This window comes from Camelus ferus, chromosome 15 (genome assembly GCF_009834535.1).
Source record: "Camelus ferus isolate YT-003-E chromosome 15, BCGSAC_Cfer_1.0, whole genome shotgun sequence".
Taxonomy (NCBI): Eukaryota; Metazoa; Chordata; class Mammalia; order Artiodactyla; family Camelidae; genus Camelus; species Camelus ferus.
In genome coordinates, this window is record NC_045710.1 from 27926544 (window position 1) to 27954037 (window position 27494).

The following is a 27494-nucleotide window of genomic DNA, read 5'->3' on the forward strand; positions in this document are numbered from 1 at the left end:
CCCCAAAAGGAATGATGTACTGATACATACTACAACCCAGATGAACTGTGAAAACATTGGGCTAAGTGAAAGAAGCCAGACACAAAAAGCAAAGTATTGCATGATTCCATTTATATGAGTTGTCCAGAGTAAGCCGATCCACAGAGACAGAAAACAAGGAGGGAGGAGTGGGGACTGACTGCTTCATGGGGATAGGGTTTTCTTTTGGGTTGATGGAAATGTTCTGGAGATAGAATGGTTGCACAATGTACTAAATGCAAAGGAGTTACGCACTTTAAAACGGTGAATATGATCAAAACCAAACCAAACCAAACCAAAAATCTCTTGGCGGATTTCCACCGCCCACAACTGCACGCCTAAACTTCTTTGCAGGTCATAAAAAAGCCTGCACCATGTGACTCCAGCTCCCTCTCTAGTTATGTACTCAGACACTTCTCCATGGAATCTAGGAAGAGGCTCCACCAGACCAGTTGCTCTTCCCTCAGTGCACATGCCCTTCACTCTGTGTCACCGTGGAACTTGCTTCTGCTGCTGAAACCCCGTCTTGTGCATCTGGGCACTCTTCTTTGAAAGCTTCCTAGTGCTATTGCTATTTCCTCTCTAGATTTCCTTGACTCTCCCTCTAACCTCTCATTACCTGCAGAATTAATCTCTGTTACACTGAGACCCCAGTGTGCTCTGTGCCTACCTCTAGTATAGTACTTTCTACATTGCCTTGTGGTTTATTTCCTTGTCTGTTTCACCCCTACCTTAAGGTCAGGGACAGCCATTGCCCTGCTCAGTATCTGACACATGGCACTCTTCCCCTTGAATAGCTGTTGAAAAAAATTGTACTGGATTGATTGAAATCACCATTATATCTGGTCCATTCTTTTTCATCCTCTCCAGCATTTCTTGTTCAATTCAAGGACAAGGAGAAGAGAGAATTATTCTGAGCTTTCAAAGACCAGGACACTAATAATTCAAAGAAGACAAAGTACTTGGCATGTTTAAAAAAAGCAGTAATAGTAGTATATATTAAAAAAAAGCATTTATGGTTGCTTTTATTTTTGAAGTCTTCAAAAAATCGGTGTAAAATGAACAGGATGCTTCTTTACGGAGGATTTTCCTCATAAAGTATTCTTAATCCTTAATAGAAGGATTACATTATTACTGCGATTTTCTTGTCTTTCTGCTTATACCCCATAGTAAGTCCCCACCTTCAAGGAAATGTTCCTTTGTTGCTCTTCTCTTCATAGGACCTAGCCAGGGTGGTTTTTCAAATACACTAGAAAATCAATAGATGGGTAGGGTTTTCCCAAGTTTGTTATAAGTATTTCTTTATACACTTTTGGCTTATTAAATACTCTGTTTTTCAATAAAACTGTTGCCAGTCCAATTACATACTTGCTTTCACCAGAAAGCCCAGTAGCTAGAATGAATCACTGAAAAATTGCCCTTTCATCAGGCTCTTGGCTGGGCTATTCTGATGCTGTGTCAGACGTCTGAGGACAGAGGCATCTGTATGCTGGAAAAAGCCTGGGGGACCATGCGGGGTTCAAGAGTGCTCTTCAGACTCTTTAAGCAGAGAGAGCTCTCCAACAGACTGGTGGCTTTTCTGATGTGCTGAAGTGATCTCTCCCTCAGCAAGCTTATTTTGCAGTTTATTGAGGTGACAAGAATCACAGACTCGAGGCACCTGCTTCCCTCTGCTGTTAAGTAGCTGTGTGACCTTGGGCGAGTCACCTCACCTCGGCAGGTCTTCATCTTCTCATTTGTAAACAGAGAGGTTGGATTGGTGTAACCTGGTGGGTCTTTTGCAGCATTAACTGGCTGTAATTATAGGATGCCCAGAAAACAGCAGCTTAATTAACTCAGCAATGTGTAAGGACAGAAAAAGGTCAGTTCTCTCCAGAAGCAGGTAAGCGTTAGGATGCTCCAAACATGAGAGCCTTTTTCTCTTTTCAGTTGTTCACCCACATGTCTTTCCTTTGCTCTTTTGAATGTGACATGCTTTCTTATTGCTAATTTTCTTTTTCATTTCCTGAGGCTTTCAAAGGAGAAAGCAGGACTTTCTATATTGTTCCAGGAATTCTCTTCTGTGGGAGCAGTGTTTGCCATTTGGTTGAAAGGACTCCACTATATAATTTTTCTCTTCTTAGATAATTTCCCAGGGAATTGATAATAATAAGTTATATCTGGTTTTTAGGAACTGAAGTTAGAGTTCATAATAGAGAGCAGAAAAGGAGTACCCTTTAGAAAATTGCATAGTATAACTTAAATTTTGCCTTACTTGCTCATTTTAAATTTCGTTGAAGAACTTTTGAAAGATTTTGATGAAAGAAGGAAATCATATACTTTTTCTTTGTTACAGGAAAAAGTTCTAGGTTTATTCCTTTTTTGCTTCATGAGAGTATTAATACTCATAGTCCACATGAAGTCAAAGAGAAATCCACAATTATCTATTATGATTCATTTTATTCGAAAGTTTTAGAGATGTGCTTTCTGAATTTAACAATCCACTGTGTTAAATACCTGAAAGTTATATCTGATCACTTTAATTCATATTATGAATTTTTTTTGAGATATATCTTTTATTTTATTGAGGTATAGTCAGTTCACAAAGTGTCAATTTCTGGTGGACAGCACAATGTTTCAGTCCTACATATACATACATATATGCCTTTTCATATTCTTTAATTCATTTAATGAATCTTGATTATTCATTTGTTTCTTTTTTCCCCCCCTCAAATGATATTTCAGGCAATTTGCCACATATTGTAATTGACATAACAGTTAATTTCACTGAAAGTCCTACTCAAGAATTTTGAACATGGTATGACTTCCCCTGACCCCAAATTTTCTCCTTTATGTGGATGAAAGTGTATGTCCAGATAAACCTTGTTAGCCATCCATGGCAATGTTGATAATGGCAAATCTCCTGCTCAACTTCTGATGCTTGATTGGATCCGTTGTTTTTACTTAAATCCTTCCCCACAAAGCAGAGATTAGGTAGATAAGACAATCGTCTGTGTCCTCCCCATTTCGGTCAGGCTGATTCTTATTGAGAGAGCCCGAGGGTGAGTTCCAGAAGACAGAATGGATATGGTGTAAGGTGTTGAGGATACCACTGTACCTTGGGCCCGTCATTTTGATCACCTGGAAGACTTAGAAGATTATCTAAGAGGAGGGAAAAAAAACCTGTTCAAAATAGGTGAACAAAACTGCACTGAATGGTGATGATAAAGAGGGGGGAGAGGCCCCTCCATGGAGAATGAGAGGAGGTCATCCCCTACTGGTCTTAACTTTGGTCTCTTGATTTGGGAAAATATATTTCTTAGAAAGTTTCCTCATTCTTTTGGGATTTTGTTTGTTCCCTTTTACAAACAGTAACACTAGGAATAGTCTTACGAGATCCGTGGGAGACTATGAACTTGGAGACTGAAATTACTCTGTAGTAACCATATGACAAGGAGTGTGATATTCATGGAATTTGTAAGAAAAGGCACCAGCAAATTCCACCATATAACTCAAAGCAGTTTTTACAAAGAGAAGGAGACATGTTCTCTGACTAAGCTTAAGTGATTGAGGAGAATAACATTGGTGTTGCTGCTGTTAATGACCATTTATATACGGAGGGGACTGTGTCCATGAGGAGGGTGGGGAGATGAGGAACCCCGGGAACTGGGAGCCACTGGTCTGGTCTTGGCTTTTCTGCCACTGGTGGGACCTTGGCAAGTGAAACAAAAATTCATTTAAACCTCTCTAACTCTCACCTTCTCATTTTTAAAGTAAAGGATTGGACTTTATGATTTCAAAGAGTTTTCTGAATTATTACATTTTATGATTTATTTAAAGCATCAGGAGGTAAAGGATGAGTTTTCCAGATAGCTAAAACCTACCTTTCCAGTTTGGTGCAGCCATTATGGAAAACAGTATGGAAATTCCTCCAAAAACTAAAAATAGACTTAACCATATGATCCAACAATCCCACTCCTGGGCATATATCCAGAGGGAACTCAAATTCAAAAAGATACAGGCACCCCAGTGTTCATAGCAGCACTATTTACAATAGCCAAGACATGGAAATAACCTAAATGTCCATTGACAGATGACTAGATAAAGAAGTTGTGGTATATTTATACAATGGAATACTACTCAGCTATTAAAAATGAAATAATACCATTTGCAGCAACATACATGGACCTGGAGATTGTCATTCTAAGAGAAGTAAGCCAGAAAGAGAAAGAAAATTACCACATGATATCACTTACATGTGGAATCTTAAAAAAAAGACACAAATGAACTTATTTACAAAACAGAAATAGACTCACAGACATAGAAAACAAACTTATGGTTACCAGGGGAGAGAGGGGGTAGAAAGGGATAAATTGAGAGCTCGAGATTTGCAGATACTAATTACTATATATAAAATAGGTACACAGTAAGTTTCTTCTGTATAGCACAAGGAACTATATTCAGTATCTTACAGTAACCTATAATGAAACAGAATACGAAAATAAATATATGTATGTATATGTATGACTGGAACATTATGCTGTACACCAGAAATTGACACAACATTGTAAACTGACTATTCTTCAATTAAAAAAAAAAAACACCTACCCTTCCATGCATCAAAAACTTGTTTTTATCTAGCTGGATGGATATACTTACTCAATGCATCATGCACGTCTCTGCCTTCTGAAACTGCACTGAATTTAACTTTTGCTTGATGATTCGAGGTTGTCGTTATGAACTATGATGTAATACTCAGGTACCCTCAGGGAATACAGAGGTGTGTACAATGATGTCCCTCAAAACTAAATGATGCAGTACACTACTCTTTAAACAAAAATGGTTGTGCTGATTCTGATCCCTTTTTTAATGCTTGCTGCTTTTCTAAGTAATCTCTTCTTTCTGCTTCCATTGTCTATTTAGCTATCCCTTGTTGCATTCCTCTTGGCTGCTTCTCATGGGGTAGGAATAGAGGGCCACAGAGGAAGCAAGTTGGAATTAGGTCTGGAGTTAGGGCAAATAGTCTTTAGGTGAGGTTTCAGGAGGCACCCTTGAGAATGAAATATGAGGACTTCCTCAGGTCACTGCCCGGGGCCTTTGGGGTGTACTGTGCTGCAATACGCCACCCATTGATTAAGTACAGCATCAAGGTGTCTGGTGCTTCCTGTTTATGGAATGATGTTTGTGGCCATCCTTCCTAGAGGAGAAAATAAGAACAAGAGCAGGGCAAGAATGACAGAGCCCAAGGGACAACAAGAGGGCTCAGAAATAGGAAAAGGTCACTGAAGGACAGATGGGCGGATCTGTGAGAGCTTCCAGCTGATTGACAGGCTCAGCCAGGTATCATCTGTAGGGCATCCCACACGTCATCCTGTTCACAGCCTTGGCCGGCCAGTCCTTCTCCACCATGACAGCCCATCACCACCTTCTTTAGGTAACGCAGGGACAGGGGGATTGGCAATGGCAAAGTTGAATTAGGACCCATGGATGCTGAACTTCCAGTTCATTTTTATTCCCTGGATCCTCAGGACCACTGGTGGTAGATTAAGAAAATGTAAATTGGTTATTCATTTTCTGTGTATTTACATGGAGATGCCACCTTATTAGCTTACAAAATACAGTGTTGTCCATTGCAGCATAAACGTGGACACTGACTAATCTGCACTTCTTTAATCTGCAAGCTTGGCAGTTTGGAGAAGAAGCGTCCTGCCTCCTCTGTCCTCCCTCCTCATTGTCTCACCTCACCCATCCAGCAAAGCAAAAAATGTTATTTTAGGCTATGGGAGCCAGATTTTAAAAAAAAATACCACTGGATTTCTCTAGGCTTTTCTGAAGTTTTAAAATAAATTAAAAAAAAAAAAATCAGTGTTACGTGGGCCAGTCTCCTGTGGGGCTCTCTTTGCTGTGTTTTCTAGGCACTCATGGAATAAAAGCGACCAGACCCGGTGCTATCCTGGGGCCACAGCTTCCCTGCCCAGGAGGGAGAAAGGAACTCATCCTGGACAGCGGGGAGCCAGAAGGGCCTGATATCTGTAGCTGTGGATCCAGGATTGTGTTCATGTAACTACTGGGGACTGACTGTATGTCCCACCCTTTTGGGCAGGGGAGTTAAGTGTGCCACTGTTGTGTCCCACTTGTGTTAGCTTTTTCCTCTTTTTTAACACATGAACTTTTGATTTATTTATTTTGAATAAAAGTAGGTTTATTTAGAGGGATCTACACCCTATAGCGTACTCCATCTCAGAAGGCCAGAGAGGCCACGAGGCGCGGGAGTGTGGTTAAAGTAAAAGCAGATACACACTCCATAGGTAGGGTGCGGGCCATCTTCCTCAGAAGGGAGAGCCGCCACCATGTGCGGGGTTGTTAATTTTTATGGGCTCGGTAACTTGATGTGCTGACAAGTGGGAGGATTATTCCAGTTCCTTTGGGGAAGAGGCTGGGATTCCACTGGGCCATCACCCACTTTCTGACCTTTTACAGTTGGCCTCGGAACTGTTACGGCGCCTGTGGGAGTGCCTTTTAGCGAAAACCTGAACTTTTTAGCTTTTTCCCTTCTAAGGCTGCCCCCCCCCCCCCGAAAAATACTGTCATGGTTGAGCTCAAGATTCTGGAATTACAGTCCTTTTAGGAATGTAGCCTTTGGTCTTATTTATCCACGGCTTTGGGTTGACTTCTTTGTTGATTTGGGCTGATAATCATGCAGTCTGTTGGGCTGGTTCTCATGATTTTGGCTACCTTAATTATTGCATTGTGCATGGTCTGCGCTGTTCAAATAATATCTCAGCAAAAAGGATTGGACCAGCTCAAGAGTACAGGCATCTGCCTAGTTCCTGTCTGCTTCTGCCTCTAGCCCTTTGTGTCATGTTAAATGAATCATCTTGCGTCCCTGTTTTTCATTTTCCTCTCAGTGAACCCAGAGAGAATGATATTTATCTTGAGGCTTAAGATTTAGGGTCACTAAATATCAGGCACTAGTGAAATGTAAATTGTTGCTGTCCGTTTGATAGGACCATTCACACTGCCTCGATGTAGTTTACATCTTTGTTTCTTTCTAATTATAAACGTTCCTAAACACACGCTCGTTACAGAAAATGCAGAAAACAGCCAAGAAGAAAACAAAAATCAACTGTAACCGTGTATATAATCCTGTTTAAAAAGTCTGATTTCTCTTCATCCAGTCTTTATGCAAATATATACACAAAGACATATTTGCGAGAATACGATATATATTGCTTTATATCCGGCATGAAGCCACAAGAAGCTTCCAATTTTAGTCATTTTTGATATCTGCAGAGTATTTTAACCAGGGGATGCATAGCCTTCTAGTTAGCTAATCTTTCTGACTCCTGTCTTGCCTCATATCCCGTTTTTTTTTTTGCCCACCTGACAAAATCATCTCTGGGAAATAAAACTTGATCCTATCACTGCCCTGCTTAAACCCTTCTGTGGCTCCTGATAACTTGCTGGAGGAGGCTGTGCAGTGTGCAAGCAGGAGCTCTCCCTGACTGGTCTCTGCCAACCTTCCCTCTCAGCTCTCTATTTCTCATCACGCTCCATCTCACACTTTCTGCTCCAGCGGTACTGAACCTGCTGTCCGTCAGTCCCTGTAAATGCTCCTTACCTCTCACCTTGCCTTTGGCTGTTCTTCTGTCTGGAATACCCATTCCTGCCTCTGATGCCTACCGCCCCTGTGACCTGGCTGACTGGCTCCTTTTTAAAATTCACTCCAGGAGAGAGTCACTGCCCACCCACCACCCTGCCATCAGGAACCGGTTTCTCTGGGCAGTTCTGTAGCAACCTGCTTGTATTTCCGTCACTCAAATGACTCTGCCCGTCCACCCCCCACTCCAGTCCATTCTTCACGCTAGGGCAAGAGGGAAGTGTGTTTTGGTTGGTTTGCTTTAAAAAGTCAATTCTGATCATGCCATTGATTCTGGTTATGCACAGTCTGTGGTGGCTTCCACGGAGGTTCATGACAGAGACCATCTCGATCCGCCATGATCTAGCCCCTCTCTCCTCTCTAGCGCCATCTTCCCTGACACCCCTCCCCAGTCTCACAGGCCTGCCTCGTCCAAGTCTTTGTTCCTGACCACTTCTCCATGAGGATGATCCTGCTCGTTCTTGGGACCTCAGCCTTCCTGGACTGAGGCTCTGCCTTTCCCTCAGCGCTCAGGCACCCTCTTCCATGGTCTCCGAGCACTGCGTGCTTCTCCTTAATGTCAGAGTTGTAATTTTGCATCTATTTGTGCTATTATTTCAATAATGCCACTGTCACTCTCTAGACTTTAAGCTCTTGGAGAATAGGACTTGTGTTCATTTTTAGTTTATAGATAGGATTGCATTGGGGAAAAGTCACAAAATCCAGTAGCTGAGATGAGACAAGCTCCTCAATAAATCGAGCAAGGTAAGACCGATTCAGTTCGATGTCACCATGTGGGGCAGTGTAGGAGGCATGGATTAAAGGTGATCGTGCATCAAAAGTGCCTGATCTCCTATAGTCCTTGGAATAGCCTGTGAAATCAGCATTATCAGCCTCATTTTAAATAAGAGATTTTCATAAAGGTAGCAGGTGGCAGGGCCATAATGTAGTGTTAAGCCAGCCTGGAGGAAAGGGGGGCACCGTGTGGAATGAAGAAATGCTGGCCCAGGTTGTCCGTTGGGAGGTGGTGCACCTCCGGGTGTGTGGTAGTGGGGCCCTGTGTGTTTGTCTGCGTGTCTCACGGTGCATTTTGGCAGCTGGCTGGCTGGTTGCACAGTCTTAACCCAGCCAGGCATTGAAGTGGTGCAGCCAGAAGCAGGGAGCGCTGCGGGGGCTGAATTTATCTCTGCTCATCGGTGCTCCTGGGAATTAATGGTGTTCTCTGAGTCCTTTTGCATTGCCCTAGAAAAGCAGGGGCAGCTGCTGGCCAGGATGCCAGAGTCCTCAGAGAGCAGTGTGTTAAATCCTGAGCAAGACATCACCAGGTGCTCAAACCTAAGAAATCTCAGGTACTTCTGAGCCTGGGGGCAACGGAGGTGGCCTTTCTTCTAGTCCAGGGCTTTTAAAGTGACCCCCAGAGGGGGCTGAGGACTGTGGATGCCTTGGGACACTGGCTATCTAGCCCCAGGCTTTGAAAACCAAATGAAGGCAAAACCGAAGTCTCTGTAGAGGAGAATAATCCATAAAGGATGTTGCCAGAGAGTTTTAAAACATTTCTTCCAAATTTTCTTAAATTAGGTTTTTCTTTTAATTACGTAGTTATCCTTCAGAAGCTTGGAACAGTCTCACTCCTTATCAACATATTCCTTGTCAGTTATGCACAGGCTCAGGCTTATGGTGCCGAGGGTGATGCTTAAGTACAAGGCAGCTGGAAGTTGTTCCCCTTGGGTTGCGGGGAGTGATAGGAATGCTAATGGGCTCTAGTTCTGGGCTGAGCCGGCAGCTGAATGAGAGGCCTTGCCCAGCCCAGGGCTGGGAGGCTGGGCAGGGAGCAAACGAGAGGCTCATTGCCTGGCTGCTGACCCGACTGGATGAAGGGGGCTGGGTGTTAACCTTTCATTTTTGTGATTCTGATAAGCTCTGCCTCCTCGCCGGGTTCTTAACATCATATCCTCAAATAGCTGATTGAAGTGATGCTCTGCAGAACTGCCTGTTGGCACTTTTTGGCTCTTTTTCTTCCCCCTGCCCGGTTGTGTACATCATTCTTGCTGCTTGATGTAAAATTAGGGCTGGAAACATTTTGTGGGCATGTTTGGATGAGATGTGGGCATGAAATGTGGCAGCGAGTGTGTGTGTGTGCGCGCTTGCGTGCGCGTGTGTCAGCAGGTACAGTGAGAACAGTAGTAAATAAGGTACAGCTCTGGACTGTGTGCAAGTTATTTGGTCCTGTCCTCGTCCTCAGACAAGGACTTGTGAGGACTAGATGTGATAAGCGCTGTTGGAAAACAGAAAGAATTACAGCTCTCCTTCACGCTGTCATTGGAACTGGGCCAGAAGGACCTTTCTGTTTCAGGCTCAACCCCTGCCCAGTTATTTTGACTGCCTGAACTAGGTGGGTAGGTGGGTAGTTCTGGTGGGAGGAGGGATGGTGACTTCAGTTTAGAGTGTGCAGCTGGGGGGCGGGCCCTCATTTCCTCGCACACAGAGAGGTCCCTGGAGGTGGCAGTTCCTCTGGACTGAGAAGCAGTTTCCCCTGCCCATCCTCACTTCAAGTACTGAAACCCCTCCCCCATCTGAGGTCTGTGTGTGTCTGGGGTGCCAGGGTGGAATCTCTGCCCTGAATGGCCCTCCTTCCCCTCCCATCTTCCCCGTGCCTTCCCCTTTCTCCCCTAGCCACTCCTGTGCCCCTTCTGTTTTTCCTCTGTTTTAGGCACCAGGAAACCTCGGCAAGCAGGTAAAGAAATCTTTGCCTGCAGAGGTTTGGACAGTGATTTCCTCCAGCCTTTGTTTCTGCTTCCTTGCAGGTAGAGGGCAGTGTGAAAGCAAAGGGGATGGAGATACCCAAATTAATATTATGATAAAAGCAATGCCACCTGTCAGTCTGTGCCTGCCTGCTCTGTCCTTGTCCACTTAAGAGGTCTAATTAGGCGTGATCAGATGTAGTCATGGAGATTCTCCTCTGACCAAGTCTGTGAAGATACCTAAGGACTGATTTTGGAAGCAGATGCAGATTCAGTGCCAGCTCTGTCACTTGTTGGCTTTGGGACTTCAGGAAGATTATTTAACCTCTCTGAGCCTCAGTTTCTTCCTCTGTCAAACAGAACCTAGCTCATGGGGAAAATGTGGGTAAAGCTCTCCACTGGCACATAGCAAGCCCTAGGTAAATTATCATTGCTATTTAGTTATGTGGCCGTAGGCAAGTAAAAGGCACAGGCTATCTGCCTCATGGAACGTACAAGGATGCGTGAGAAGGCACTTTGAATACCACATCACGGCTATATAATAAATAAAAGTGTGGTTATCATTTCCCTGTAACTACTGAAGCAGTTCGGGTGGTCTCGGAAGTATGCTTCTCTGGCTGCACATTCATGCCGTGATTTAGAAATGCCTGTGGAGCTGTTGGAGGAGCTGGGAAACACATGGGAAATAGTGGTAAAGGCTGCCAAAGACAGAGGACCCTGCCCCGACTGTCATCTTCCTGCCGTGGCTGCCAGTGCTTTGAGATTTGGCTTCTTCTGCCATAAGGTTCTTGCCACCGGAAGGCGGTGAGCGCCATCCCCAGCTCCTGTTGGAGTGAATCCTTGATAATGCATCCAAATTGGAGATTTTATGGCTCCTTTGTTTCTTGTCTCTGGTACCTACCAGGCCACCTGATTAGGAGAGGGTGAGCTGAAGAGGTAAAAGGAAGTGACGTTCAGACTGGGCAGTTTTGCTTAATCATCCTTAGCCTTGATCATTACTTAGAAACTGTTGAAAATATTGTTTAAAAACAGCTTATAGTGTTTTTTGAAATTGATTTCAATCATCTGTCAGAACCTGGGAGTACAACTCCATCACTGAGCTAGCCAGCAACAAAAAAGGCTCTCTTCTTAGATCCTGAAGCTGGCTTTCCAGGGGCTCCTGGTTTCCATTTATCTTGATGTGTCTCTGTGACACATCCCGTCGTAAATCCAGCAGCCCATCTGGTGAAGGGGACATGAGAACATTGCTCATGAGAGCGAATATGTTTATGTTTTTTCACAGTCTGAGCAGAGCTGTTGCCCTTGTCTGAATTTTCATAAATGAGCCCCACCAAGCGTTGCTTTCTTCCTCTCCCTGTGCAGTGGGAATTAGTGAATTCAGCTTGGTCCAGGACTCATGTTCAGGAAGGACACGTACTTTTGAAAGTGTAGATCAGTTTGAAAGATTCTATCAAGGCACCTGCAAGGGGCCAAGAGTGCACTGCTTTTAAGGATAATTTGCCCCCAGACACTGCCAGCCCACTCTAAAATGGGCAGCCTTTCTCCAGTAAGTTGCTCTTTTCTGAGTAGTTGGGAAACTGCTAAAGCCATCAGTATTTATAGGTCATCATGTAGCAGGCGGGAGTTCTCTCTTTCCCTGTGTCTCTCTCTCTCTCCCTCCATCCCTCCCTTCTCCTTCCTCCCCCACTTCAGAGTTATGGTTTAGTTTCATTTTGTTGTTAGTTTTCAGTTTTTGTGGAACTGTATTCTAGACTCAGAAAGTAGGTCCTCCATCTAAAAGACACTTGCTAAATAAATGTTTGTTGAACAAATGAACAGATGAAAGAAAGAATAAATGAGGAGATGGTTGACTTTTGAGGGCAAAAGGTAGTGATTGATCCTAGGCCAATAATTTTCTTCCCAAGTACTGGAGACAAGGGTGAAATTACAAGTATTGTAGTCCCTCAGGTCAGGATTCACACTTTCCTGGTCTGGCTTATTAAGTGGGTGGGAGGAGAGCGAGTGGATGGACACTGCCCTTTATTTAACTTCAACTGTGGGCTAGGCATGGTTAGGACACTTTGTTATCTCATTCGACCCTCATGACAATTCTGAGATTGTATTACTACCATTTTACAAGTGAGGAAATGGAGGGTCAGAATGGTGCAGGGTACTGTTCTCAGTCACACAGCTTGCTCCAAAGCCAATATTCTAGTTTGCATTCTTGTATGCTGCTTCTTACACACGCATATTAGACGCAGGAAAAAACCCATATTCCCAAGTTTCTCCCAATACTTGGAGTACAGAGGTTTAACCTTCTGATTAAATAAATACATTATATTCATCGATGCTCACACTAAGTGAAAAGGTCGTGGAGATTGGCGAGGGAAGAAAGCTTCAGTTTGCTTCCTGCACTGACTGTTTGGGTGCCTTCCTGAATCCAGGAGATTTTAACTTAAGGTGCGTGTTAACAACGGCTTTAGACCCGTGTACTACAAGACAGCTTTTGTCCAGACTGTATCGATCTCTCTGAGGTCGGCATGTTGTGACTAGGGCAAGAGTAACTAGAAGTGACTGTTGGCCTGTCCCTGTAACACGGGATCCCCTGTGGGAGGGAAGCTACCACAGTGCGTGGCGGCCCTGCCCCCACTGAGGCGGTGGCTGTGTTTGGCTTCACATGAGACGGGGCTCAGGGAACAAGGCGTGGGATGCAGCGCTGGTTCCTGATGAGTCTGCCTTCTCTCCAGTGGCATCATCACATCCCCCTTTCCCACGCTGGCAACTCTGAGATGGAGAAAAGGAACAGGACCTGTCTCCCCTTTGTGGTTCTCCTGTCTCCTGCTAGAGAGAGCAGGTAAAGGAAAGAAGATGAAACAGGGAGAGAAAGTGAGAGGGGGAGGGAGACTGCCCAGCCAGCTGGGCTGAAATCCTCCATAAGCCACATAAAATCACATCCTCTCTTTAGCTTCTAATCGTAAATCCCCAACCCACCAGCTAAGTCACTGATGTATGCCGTGATGGTTCTGAGAAACTGAGAATCTTTGGTTTTCAAGTTTTACATATTTTATTACTTTTTATTGTAGACCCAGCAAAATAACTAAATTAAAGGAAATTTAAATTTTAATTCAGCAAACCAGTCATCATCCACTATGCTAACCGAATGACAGTTTCCACCTTTGTACAGGATCAGACCTGTTTGAACAGTGTTATTTCTTGTTTTCTCTACTGTCACTATTTTCTTTTAAGCTGATGTTCAGAATCTCTGCAAGAGGTTGAACCTATCAGGCTTGGCCTGAACCCTCCCTCTTTGGACCCTAGAGATGATGTATTTACAGTTAAAGGAACTCACCTGAGTCTTGCCTTTAAGGAATAGTCCAGTTGTCTAGGTTTGTCAGGTAAATAAAATAGTAACAGTAAAAGTAGTAGTAGTTATAATAATGATGATGATGATGATGATGATTATGGAAGTTTGCACTAATAGTATTATACAAATATTTATGTTATGTAAGTATTATATGTTTAATCCTCCTGTGAGATAGACTATCACTGTCTATTATTACAGCTGAAGAAGCTGATGCCCAGAGAGGTTAAGTAACTGGCCAAGGGCACACAGCTAGTGAGTGATGAAGCCAGAATGCAAATCCAGGCTGTCTTGCTCCAAAGAGAATATAGAGTGAACACAGATATAATCCCATGCTTCTAAAAAGTTGATTCTCCGTTAGAAATAAGTAGCTATAGCTGAACAAGCTAGTATGTTGTGGAGAAAGAATCTAAGGAAAGAATAACGTTCACACCTTTCAGGCACTTGCTTTTGCTTTAATTGGAGTCTTACTCACCTTCATCTGGAAATCTCCTCCCTCCAGTACAGCAGCCACCAGCCATGTGAGACTACTGAGTACTTGAAATGAGGCTTGTCTGAAAGGAGATGTGTTAAGAGGAAAATAGACACAAGGTTTCAAAGACTTGGTGTGAAAAAAGTGTGTAAAATACCTCATGAATAATTTTCAAAATATTGATTGCATGTTAAATTAAAATATATCAAACTTAATGTCACTTGTTTATTTTTGTAGTATGACTGTTAGAAAATTTAAAATTATACATATGTGTGTGTATGTGACTTGGATTCTGTTTCTGCTGGACAGTGCCACGCTAGATCTACTGATTTTATATCTCTCTCCTTCATGATGGGTTTGCCCTTCAGCCCTGGTTTTGGTCATTTGGGGCTTAAACATCAGCTTTAAGCTACTGTCCTTGGTTTATTTATCTAAGTGAGGGCTATTCATACTCATTCATGGAGGTGATGAGGAAAACCTTTTCTTTTGTCTGTTGAGCACCCGATTCCCTCTGAAATTAAATCTTTTGGACGGGAACGTGGCAGCCAGCCTGCCCTGTGACCCCACAGTTGGTCTTTCCTCTTGAAACTGAGGTGTGTGCAGGCAGAGCTTGTGGGGAAAGACTTCTTCATTTCTCTGCCATGGGCCAGTTATGGAATCCCAGGTTGCCTTCGAAATGCAGACTGTTCACGGACCCCTTCACCTGCTGGAGAAGCTGAGCGTCAGTTATACCGTAGTCATCAGCCACTGTAAGCAACTTTTTAAATGTCGTGGACCTAGAAAAAAGTCACAGCCTCGGCTCTTAAGGAACTTGGGACGTCCAGAGGGAGGCAGACTTTCTGATCTGTTCGGAAATAACAAAGACAGTAATTAGAGCCAGATTGTGTGGCTCTGCCTGTAACATCAAAATAAAGCCAGAGAAGAGAGGGAGCTGCGTGGGCTGCAGTCTTCAGGGAAGACGTTTTGAATGAAGGCTGTGGGCCTGGAGGGCTGAGTAGGTTTTGGACTGTCATCGGGTGAAGGCTGTAGATATAGGGGAAATGGGCACGACACTGCCAGGGGACACATCTGGGCGGGGTGGGGGTAGCACCTGCGGACCAGTCACCGGTAAGTGTGAGTGAGTCGGGGACAGAGATAGATGATGAAGGTCCATAACCTGGGCTTGATTCAGGGGGAAGTTGATGGTATGTTCTTGGATGGGGCAAGACAGCTGGATGATGAAAACCCCAGGTTTGTTGCTCTCAGGGACCACCAGAGATTTCTCATTTGTTTGCCTAAGTGTGGAAGTTGGTACATTTGCACAGCATTAAAGCTACTCAACAATTAATTACGTAGCACTTACTATGGTTCAGATGCTTTATTTTTAAATAAATACATAATTATAAAATAAATACATAGTTACATTACGGCAAGTAAAACTGTGTTCCACTTACAGTTATCAATATAAAGAAACCTTTTAAGTTCATGATACTGTAAAAGACAGGTGGATAGAGCAAAAATCTGAAAGGTTTTCATGCTCTACATTACAGATGGGCAACCGAGGCTGCAGCGGCCCCAGATCTTCACACAGCAGATTGATCTGAGTGGTGCCAGGGTGGGATGGAGGGTGGAGAGGTAGTTGGCCAGGAGGCCAGTTAGCCTGCCGTTTAGGAGTGAAATGGACTCTTTATGGTCTTCTGAGAGGTGCTGAGAGTGGAGAGGAAACACAAGAGCCACTAGTTAGACCATTGTTCAGGCAGTTCTTTCATGTGTCTCTTTATCTCTATGTGCACTTGAGTTGCTCTGCGATACTCATTTAGGGGACAGACTCCTAGAGTGTGGCAATGGTTCTGTTGGTGAACGTGGACAGATGCCATGAGATAACTCGTAATTGAATGCTGACATTTGTAGAGTGCTTAGAGTGGGCCACATCCTATGCTACGTCTCTTTCAGCCCTCACCATAACCCTATGTCTGTCTTTATTCCCTCTCTTACAGATGAGGGAACCCAGGCTCAGAGAGGTTAAGTAATTTGCTAGAAGTCACACAGCTGAGATTCAAATCCAAGTCTGGCTGACTGCAACTGCCTCTTCATTGGTTGACCCTAATGACTTTTTACAACATCTTCTGCTTTTTTTCACTTTTCTTCCTCATTTAACCTAGAGTGTGGGTTTCTGTAACTTAGCTTGGAATTTGATTTATTTCTGCAACCAGCAGAAACAACAGAAATTCGCCAGCTCATAAGCCCCATTTTTCACCCTTGTGCAGCATATTTATATATCTTCTTCTATGCTTTATGGCATTATTAAAGTGGCTCTCCTTGGCCCTTTAAGAAGCTAATTAATCACTAAAAATAGACCACAACTTGTTCTTTTCAACCCCCCGCGTGTCTCTTCCCCCCATTGTGTGATGCCATCTGGTGCTATGAGCTCATGCTTTTTGTGTTCCTTTGCAGAGAGCCAGATTCATTGCTCTCAAAACCCGGAAAGCCAGTTAATATCAAAGTTTGCATGCACGGCTTTGAAAAAATTTGAATCTAATGCCTCCTTGTGGATTTGCCTAGTATCACTTTTTAACATAATTTCGCACGGAACTTCTGTCTTTACCACCATTTGTGGATTTATGGATGCTTATCTTTTTACGAAAAGGACCTAATTTGTCTTTGGCAAGCCACCAAGAAACTCCAGGTCTCTTCCTGTGTGATTTTTTTTGGTCAGGTTTCATTTTGTCAATTTTACACGAGTGCTGTAGGCAGCCAAAGCTTAATAATATACTTTCCTCTTTGGATCTACTTGACTTTCTGCTATGACAGTGGAACAAGTGTTCAAGAATAAGAAAATAAATCTGCTAATGGCAGGCCTCTGACACAACTGCTGATCTGTCCTTTACTTCATCTTTCTCTAGTCATCTTCCGAGGGAATGGAGCACCAGGGCCATAGAGGATTTTCTTGCAAACTCCAGGGAGATGCTCTGAGTTCATCACAAGACTCCCTCTTTGGGATCTTTGGGTACTGCTTGTTACTCTCCAGTCCAGACCTTGTCACTCTCCCTACCTCCTTTCTCATCTCATTTCAGAGTTCTTGGCAGTTTAAATTTAGCCTGCTGGGGAAGGAAAGGTAATTTGGTGATGCATGCACTGCTTACCTCATTCCTGGCACGTGCGGGACTCCCCTGGGGGAGCGGGAGAGCACTGGCTGGCTGCCTGCCTCCTTTCTGCTACTCTGTCTGCCCGCTGGGATCATGCCTGTTCCCAGCAAGGGGCAGAGGAGGAGATGGGCTCTGAGAATATTTGCAATGATGTAAAAGGGACCACACGCTTCCCTAGCGCAGGAATTGGCCTAAGGCCAGCCCCTCTGAGTCTGAGAGAACAGTTTCTCCTCAGTGCATTCCTCTCCTCTAGCATTACACAGCTTCCAGGAGACGCAGGTCGGATGAAGCCACTGAGTCAGCCATGGAGCCCATCCAGTCTCCAAATAACACATGCTGAAAGGCATGGGTAATACACAGACAGGAGCCTCAGTCAGGTATCAGCTTTGTTTCCAAAAGAGCATACATTTGTACTAAACTGAAAAATTTGTTTTTCACTTCAAACTGACAGTTCATTTAATAACTATACTTCTCACTACCCACAGAATTAAGATGCATTTCTAAAAGATTAACGATTTCTAGCTTTGCTGAGTGAGCATTATATGAAGTTTGGGTAACAGCATGTATGTTAAAGCTTGGTTATTACTTTGCACTGTGGCCTGGGGCTAGTTACTTAACCTCTCTGAGCTTCAGATTTCTCTGCCTACCTAATGGAGCTAATAATACATATTTTATATCTAGCCCTTAGGGGATTTTGGTGAGTATTAAAAGAATTTTGTCAAATGCTTTTTTTTTTTTTTGTATTTGTGAGATGATTTTGTAGTTTCTATGCTTTATTCTGTTGATATGGTGTATTACATTAATTCACCTTCATTTGTTGAAACAATCTACATTCCTGGCATAAATTTCATTTGGTTGTGATGTACAATCTTTTTTATATGTTTCTGAATTTAGTTTGCTAATACTTTCCTGGGGACTTTTGAATACATACCCATAAGAACTATTTTGTGATATTCTTTTCTTGTGATGCCCTTTTTTTTTTTTGTATCAGGGCAATACTGGCCTCATACAATGATGTGAGAATTACTTCCTCCTCTTTTTTTTTTTTTGACACTTTTATGAAACGTTAATTCATCTTTAAACATTTGGTAAAATTCACTAATGAAGCCATCTGGACTTCTCTTTGTGGGAAGTTCTTTTACTTTTACGCAATCTCTTTACTTGATGTAGATCTATTCAGATGTTCTATTTCTTCTTGAATCAGTCTTGGTAGTTTGTATCTTTCTAGGAATTTCTCATTTAATATCCATTATCTAATTTGTTGGCATATAATTTTTTCGCAGGATTCTCTTAATACCACTTTTTATTTCTGTAAGATTGTTAGTAATGTCTTTTGTTTCATTCCTGATTTTAGTGACTTGATCCTTCTCTCTTTTCATCTTAAATGATCTAGATAAGGATTTGTCAATTTAGTCTTCTCAAAGAACCTATTTTTGTTTTTATTTTCCCTATTTTTCTATTCTCTACATTATTTCCATTCTAATTATGTAATCTGTCTCCTGCTTTGTGTTTAGTTAGTTCTTCTTTTTCTAGTTTCTTCAGGTGGAAAGTCAGGCTATTGATTTGAGACCTTCTCCTTTAATGTAGGCATTTACAGCTATAAAATTTCCCTCCAAGCAATGCTTTGGTTCGATCCCATAAATTTTGATATATTGTGTTTTTGTTTTCATTAATCTCAATTTCTTACATTTCCCTTGTGGTCTCTTTTTTGACTCATTGGTTGTTTAGAAGTGTGTTACTTAATTTCCACAGATTTCTGAATTTCCAAAATTTCCTTTTGTTATCGATTTCTAATTTCACTCTATTGTGGTCAGAGAACATCTTTTGTATGGCTTTCTTTTAAATGTATTGAGATGTGTTTTATCACCTAACAGATGGTCTACCCTGGAGAGTGTTCCGTGTGCACTTGAACAGAATGTGTATTCTGCTGTTGGGTGGGGTGTCTGTAGGCGTCTGCTTTGTCTAGTTGGTTTATCGTGTTGCTCAAGTATTCTGTTTCCTTGTTGACCTTCTGTCTAGTTGTTTGCCCATTACTGAAAGTGGAGAACTGACGTCTCCAACTATTATTGTTGAATTGTCTATTTCTCTCTTCAATTTTATCATTTTTTCCAAGTGTTCTGGGGCTCTGTAGGTAGGTGGATATATGTTTATAGTTGTTATATCTTCTTAGTTGATTGACTCTCTTATCATTATCAAATGTTTTTCTTTGCCTCTAGTAACAGTTTTTGTCTTAAATCTTATTTTGTCTGCTATCAGATAGCCATTCCAACTCTCTTTTGGTGCCTGTTTGCATGGTATATCTTTTCCCATCCTTTTACTTCCAACCTACTTGTGTCTTTGAATCAAAAATGTGTCTCTAGTGGACATCATAGAGTTGGATCATGTTATTTTATCTGTAATGCCAATCTCTGCTTTTGACTGGGGTGCTTGTCTGTTTACACTTACTGTAATTCCATTTATGTTTACCCGTGTTGTAATATTACAACTGTTCTTCATTTCTTAATACGGATTCAATTACTGTCCTTTCATTTCATCCTGAAGGACTCCCTTTAGTATTTCTTGTAGGGAAAGTCTGCAAGTAACAAATTCTCTCAGTTTTTATTTAACTGGAAATATCTTCATTTTTCCTTCATTTCTGAAGGATAACTTTCTGCATATAGAATTCTTGGTTTATAATCTTTCAGTGCTTTGAATATGTCATCCCACTCCCTCTGGTCTCCACGTTTCCTGATGAGAAATAAGCTTCTAATCTTTTGAGGAACCCTTATACATGATACATTCCTTTTTTCTGGCTGTTTTCAAGATTCTCTATCTTTGACTTTCAACAGTTTGATGATGATGTGTCTGGGTATGGATCTCTGTGAGTTTATCCTATTTGTAGTTTATCAGACTTCTTAGATGGGCCAATTCATGTTTTTCATCAAATTTGGGAATTTTTTGACAATTACTTCTTCAAATATTCTTTTTATCTTCTCTCTCTCCTCCTTTCCAGGACTCCCATTATACTTATTTTGGTATGATGGATGGTGTCTAGTCACTCTTTGAGGCTCCGTTCATTTTCTTTATTCTTTTTCCTTATTTTCCTGAGATGAGATAATCTCAATTGATCTGTCTTTAAGTTTTCTGATTCTTTCTTCTGCCTGTTTAAAATTCTTTTGAGACCCTCTAATAATTTTTTTAAAATTTGTTATTGTACTTTTCAACTTCATAATTTCTTTTCTTTTCTTTTTCTTTTCATACTTTCTGGCACTTTACTGATATTCTCTATTTGGTGAGACATCATTCTCATACTTCCCTTTAGTTCCTTGGCTACGTTTAGTTCCTTTAATTCTTTGAACATATTTAAAACAGCTGATTTAAGGTCTTTGTAGGGTAAATCCAGTGTTTGGTCTTCCTTAGTGACAGCTTCTATTGACTGGCTTTTTTTTTTCCCCCATGTGTGAGCCATATGTTCCTTTTTCTGTGTATGTTTTGTACTTTTTTATTGAAAACTGGGCATATAAAATCATATAATGTAACAACTCTGGAAGTTAGATTCTTCCTTTTCTCCAAGGTTTGCTATTGCTTTTCTGTTGCTGCTGTTTGTTTCTTTGATGACTCTTCTAAACAAATTCTATAAAGTCTGTATCCTTTGTCATATGTGGGCCCTGAAGTTTCTGCTTGGCTATCTTAGTGGGAAGTGAATGATTGGTCAGAAGTGTCCTTAACTGCCTGGAACCAATAAATTCCCAGTCTTTGCCTCCAAGCTCTGTATGTGTGTTGGGGGCATGTGTTCAACCCTGCTTTAGCCTTCACTTCCTGCTTACATGGAGCCTCAAGGTTAGCCGAGGAAGAGTATCAAGTGGAATGATAGTTTGGAAAAATACAAATGTAAGCTGTTAAGACATTTGCAGTCTGTTATCTGTTGTTATTCTCATACCAGATCATTTGCTCTTTGTAAGCACAGGCTTTTTCTGACTTTTAAACACATAACTTATATGTCAGCACTGACTTATATGCCTTAGACCTCACAACCACTGCCATGGACCCAAGTTGAAGAAACAGAAAAATAAAAGAGCTTTGAGCTTTTAGAGAATCTGTGGTTTCATAGGAAAAAAAAAAAAAAAGCTTCCACAAAGCAGAGTTAGTCTTGGGTAGTGTTTATAAAGCTGCCTGCATCTTAACTTGGGATGTTCGTTAAATTTCAGGTTCCTGCCTCCATTCTGAAACTTTTGATTGAGAATATCTTGGGTGGGGTCCAGGAGGCTATATGTTTAGCTCCCCAGGTGATTCTTATGCACACTGCTGACTGAGACAGTTCAGGGAAGATGATCCTGTAGATGCCTTCACATAAGGGACTAACTGGCTCATGATGTAAACGGTGCTCAAATATTAATCTCCCCCTTTCAATGCCTGATTTTTAAAAAATTTCACTGTATTATTACATTTCCTTGAATTCCACCAATTAGAGACTTATTTGCATCCACAAGGATATTTTTTAACAGCTGCTGGAGTTAAAGGATTAACTTTAACTCACCGCTCTTTAAAAATTAATCAGATTGCATTTATACAAACTGACCAAGATGACTTACAATGAAAGAAGGATGTTTTGTTTTGTTTTAATTCGAAGGGAGGATAGATACTTTCAGGGGATTTAGAAGACTTTAGGGGAAAAATAAGCCTGTGTTAATTTATGCAATAAAAGCATGGGTTGGGAGGGAGGGTAGGAGAAGATACCAGAGAAAACAGTGGGTACACTTGCCCGTTTCAAAATATTGTGCATACAACCAGAAAAGGGAGGGGAAAATTTCTTTCTCCTTTCTGCTTTCAATATTTCCCTTTCTCTTATGACCTAGAATTCAGGGCAGTAAACTTTGTATTAAGGAATTACATCGGCTGCTCTAGGGTTAGTTAGGCTCTCGTGGGTTCTCCACAGACCTCATCACCACTTCATCCACCGTGTGGAAGATGTCTTTTTTGGAAAAACGTCTCCTGGTTTCCAAATAACACACTTCCTAATGAGCTTTTTGATTCAATCCACTTGAGAGTTTGATGTTGGATCCAGTTCAGATGTATGAAATTTATCTGTGTTAACTTAAAATTCTAAGCTAATCTCTTCCAACCATCTGTATACTTTTAGGCCATTTTCTCCTTGAGGAGTTTTGTGTTTAGTTAATACAAGTTCAATGTTGAAGAAACAATTAGGGGAGTTTAGATCTTGATCCCATTTAATACATTCAAAAATGAAGCGTAATTTTAAAAAATTATTGCATATTTTGGGTATCTACTGCTCTGATTTGCCTCTATTCATGTGAGAAATAGAGAGATGAGTAACCCCTCCCCCCTCAGGATGCGTTATCCTGCCTTCAGTTTCCAGAGTTCTGTTACAAATGCACAGACTATTAAGTCACATTTCTTATTTCCTTCCAGGTATCGCACAGCGATGTACAGCTATCAAGTACCACTTTTCTCAGCCGATCCGCTTACGGAACATTCCTTTCAACTTGACCAAGACAATACAGCAAGATGAATGGCACCTGCTTCGTGAGTATTTCTGGGAAACAGTTGGAGAGGAAACGGTGTCTTTCTGAACAAAAAGTGTTCCCACCCGCCCTCTCAGGGTTGGACTGAAAGATGCTGTGCTGACCATACGTGGGCCTCCGGGGACCCCATCCGACCTGGTCAGAGACTCACAGAGTCATTTCACTGAGCTGTGGTCAGCAATTGTTTACAGATCAAACGTGGGGCTTTGTGAGACAGGGCAGCGAGCGTATCTGTCTCGGTGGCATCAGTAGGTACACAGGCCACCTCCGGAGCCTTTTCTCTAGCAAGCCATGTGCTGCAAGGATGTGACTTGGCACTTGTCTTAGTGAACCATGGAGATTATACCTCAGGTGCTCTTATTTTTGTTTTGTTTATCCAAGATTCATTTTAGTGACTGTGTCTATCTCAGACCTCGGTATTTCTGCTAAGATACCTTTATGAGTGTATGTTGTAATTTTCTCAGAGGGTGTCTGTTACTTCCATGTCCCAATGGCAGGAACTATCTTTTTCACTGTCAGGAAGATGTGAAACTCTAGAAAGGAACATGAAAGGTGACACCCAAGAGGGTGGATATTTACCTGAAAACGGTTGATTCATATGCCGCCTAGAGATAGATAATTCAAGAGAGAAGAAAAAAAACCAGGCTTAATTCTTTTTAGTGTTTACCCTAATGGACATTGTCATCTTCCAGTGAAATAAGCAGCAAGGATGTCAGCAATCTTGTTTGGTGACCAAAGTCACTATGCGAAACCAAGCAGAGAATCATTTTGTAAGTAAATCTCTCTGCAGATCAAAGGGCTCTATTTTGAATCTCAAACACGTAAATGGGAGCTCTTAAGATACTGCCACAGCAGTGGTGTAATTTTAGAAATATTATTTCTAATTTAGGACGTGGAAAGTCATTGGCTAAAATGTGGCTTATTTCTTAAGAGTATAACTTCCTGAACATTCTTTCTTGCTGGCTGATCTTAACGATCATTTCTTGGCAGATCTTAGTTAGAACCTCATCTCAGTGCTCTTATGTCTTAATTCTTTATGAGCATGTTTGGCATTCGTTGCCTTAATCATCGGTCCAAAAGCCACATAATCACTGGTTTTAGTCAGGTGAGAGAAGATCATCACAGGGTCCTGAAAAAGAACCGTATCTCTTTAAGAGTTTGTACCCTGTTCCTGCCCAGCAAGACAGCACTGAGCATTCTCTTAATCCTCTTTGAAGTTCTCAGAGAGAGATGCTTCTTACAGTTTCATACATGGCTCTTTCCAAGAAAGTTACACGTGGTGATCTGTACTGTGTTTACCAGATGAGCTTAACATGTCTGGTACTAATGCACATCCCACGTGGGTTATGTCTGAACCTTTTGCTTTTTAATGGCCATAGAAAATAAAACTTGAACCATAGGGAATTTAGGAGGTTGTGAGATAATGGTGGTGAACTTACATCGTATTAGATGTCTCAAAATAACTTACACCTTTACATTAAACAGCCCCTTTAAATGATCCGTGCCCGCGACTCCTAGCTCTGCAGTGTCTACACGTCCTCTTCTAGGCTGTGATGCCCTGCTTTAGTTTAGATGCTCTGAGCTGGAGATGAGAAATCCCTTTAAAAGAAAGGGATGGTCCACGTGTGACAAGGGCAGGACTGGAAGCTACCATCATCCACCCTCTCTATCCATCACCTCTGAGTCACCCGGGAGCCACAGGAACATACAGTGAGGTGGCGGCACCCTTGCAGGGTAGCCCACACTCACACAGTGGAGTGTGCCTCTGGTCCGGGCTCCGTGTGTGCCCAGATGTCCACGATCCACCTTGCCCAGACCTGTTGACTGGCCTCAGAGGCAGACTTATGTTTAGGATCTGTTGCTTTCAGGAGGGTCATACAAATTTAGCTCACAATTTTAAAAATTAGCTTTGTTCCCCAAAAAGGGAAATAGAAAAAAATAAAATGGCAGGAGGGTGGGCAGTCAGAGGAGAGGTGTACCCAGGAATAGGTAGGCAGTCCAGCTCTTGGTGTGGCCTTGAAGATGAGGGCCGGGGGCTGGGTTCCTGGCCCAGTGATCACAGTTGTGTTTTTGTGATAAACCAAACTTGATGGTTGGGTACACAGTGGGGCTTGGCCCGTGGGAACAGTCCTTCCTTAGCCTGGGTATTTGGGTGCTTGGGTTGTAGGCCCTGTGTTTAAGGAGAGACAGTATTTATGAGAGCTGTCTTATGTATGCATCTTGGGCCCTATTTCGGTTACAATTGCCTTCACTTTCTCATGTCTCTTTTGAAAATAGACAGGAGTCAATAGAACTGAAAAATAAAATAATTGGCATCCTGGGTGTGCAGGTAAAACCATATTTCACTGTAGCTCACTTTTGAGGCTTTTCACCCCAAATCAGATTAATTACAGCCACAACAGTGGTGGTAACCTACATTTCTGTTGCTCTTTTAAGGATGATAAAGATATTTGGCAAACCTTCCTCACTCTCAGTTTGCTGAGTAACTTGCTCTCTGTTACCCAAGTTCACCCTTGTGTGGTCCTCTGGTCTGTTTCCTACTGGGTGTGGACTTGTCCATGGACTCAGGGAGGGTAGAAGTTGACCCCTCAATTTGTTAACACCCCATCTTTACCTGTGTGAAATACCTGGGAAGAGAATTTCCTAAATCACCCTGGCCCCAGAGACCCTGCGTCTGTTCACGGAACTTACTAATTTTTGCCATGTCTACAGGGCGCTTCATTCTCTAATTTTCAAAATTCTCTAATTTTCTTCCGCTGACTTTTGCGAATGTTTGTGTTTTGAGATTAGATTTAAGAAGAATCACTGCCGGCTTCCTGGGCATGGCTGTCGCCGTCCTGCTCTGCGGCTGCATTGTGGCCACCGTCAGCTTCTTCTGGGAGGAGAGCCTGACCCAGCACGTGGCCGGACTCCTTTTCCTCATGACAGGTACGCAGAAGGCCTCCTGCACCTCTCCCCGCAAGAGGGAGGTTCGCCGCGCCTGCAGCTATCTTCACTTTGTTCTCTCTCCGTTCATTTACTTTTTGCTTGTGAGAAAAGCGACCAGAGGGTCGTTTGGCTTTGGTAGGTAACGCAGACTTTAAAGAAAACAACAGTGTTAAAAATGCAGCCTTGATTTTCCCCCTTGTGGCCCATTACAAGGTTAGATGGAAGTATCTTGGGTTTACTCTCCCTATGAGCCAGCTCTGATTTTTCTGTCCCGTGCTGTGCCCCCAGCCTTGGCCTGGACTCTGGGCCAACACAGGCCACTGCTTATCAGGAGCCCTGGAGGAGGGAGAGGGGGCTAGCTCAGCGCAGCCCAGCCCCCTGGGCTGAAAGTCAACTCAGAGTCCACTCGGAGTGATGATGTCGTTGGGGTCATTTGTACACACAGGACATTCATTCATTTCCCTCCACAGATATTTTTTGAGGGCTTACAATGAACCAGGCTCTGCTCTATGTCCTTAGACGTACAAGGATTAAGACAGACAGAATACTCCTCCGTTTCTGTTGTAGGGAGACACAAACAATAATTAGTGGAAGTGATAAAAGCTGTGAGGAAGGTAAAGGAGTTGGAACAGGGGACCCTATTCCACATGGCGGGGTGTGCTCCCAGCCCTAAGGCAGGGATGGGTCAGTGTATGTGTTTTGAGCCACAGAAAGACAAGCAGTGTGGCCAGAGAGCAGGGAAGCAAAGGACAGTATCACATGGGGTGGAGAAGCAGGCGGTGGCTTGGATTTTAATCTGAGGGTGATGGAAGCCACCAGAAGGTCTTAAGCAGAAGAATGACCTGATCTTAAAGCAGGAGATTGGCCGGGGCATGTGGGGACATGACCGTGGTCTTCCTGATTAGCCGGTCAAGGACAGTTTTGTCTGAGAAGGAGTCAGGAGCTGGGTCTCTGGCTGACACTGACTGAAGGTGGCTGCAGGGAGGAAATCTCTCCTCCTGCTCCTTCGCGGAATGTCAGTGTGTTAGTGATTAGTGAGTGCCCAGATGACAGTTTCACAAAGCATTCTCAGTAGCAGAAGTCAGATTACTCTAGCGGGGTGGCCATTTGGAGTAAGCTTATTTCTGCTCCCCTGCGGTTCTGTTACTCAGGTTACCACGACTGGGTTTTCTAGCCCTTCTCACTGTCCTGGTCACTCCCTCAGACCCACGTTGATGGGAGGTGGCCGCACCCCTCGGGCTGGAACCATTTTCTCTGTCCTTCAGGGCTGACAGGGAGAAGGCACCTTGCCTTCTGGTTGGTCACCCCATCTGCCTCAGTAACCCACTTCTGGGACAGGGGCCCTTCCTTCTCATCCTGTCCACTCCTGTCATGCCCATGAGATGGCACTGTCATGGGCAACAGACTGGAATGTGGCTGGTCATTGTAATCATCCCCACAGAGCATTCAGAAGTCACATGAAATGCTGCAGCAGAGTACCAGCTAAAGTTCTCCAGATTTGGGTGAATACACAGAGGCTGGAGGACTGCAGCACAGGGAGGCTAACATTCTGGTTCCTGAGGTTTGGAGGAGGATTTGTACCCTCAAGACCAACCATTGGGTGGGTGCCCGCATACAGGATTCATTTAAGATCCAAATTATAGAAGGAGCAGGCGAGGCTGGCAGAGAATCAGAGAGGCCTGTGCTGCCCAGGGGATTTCTTTAAGCTTAATGGTCATGAGCAATCCCCC

General features: G+C 42.9%; 1 protein-coding gene across 3 annotated transcripts in view; it reads left to right on the forward strand.

Moving 5' to 3' along the window:
• Positions 1-27494, forward strand: part of TMEM178A (transmembrane protein 178A) — a 49246-nt gene that overhangs the window by 12811 nt on the left and 8941 nt on the right. For 2 of the 3 annotated variants that reach the window (XM_032497390.1, XM_032497391.1), the window contains exons 2-3: positions 22724-22837; positions 25627-25764. In XM_032497390.1, the coding sequence (XP_032353281.1) occupies positions 22724-22837; positions 25627-25764 (252 nt within the window). Of the gene's footprint in view, positions 1-5812; positions 6058-22723; positions 22838-25626; positions 25765-27494 lie in introns of those variants that run through there. The other variant, XM_032497392.1, reaches the window with a different exon arrangement.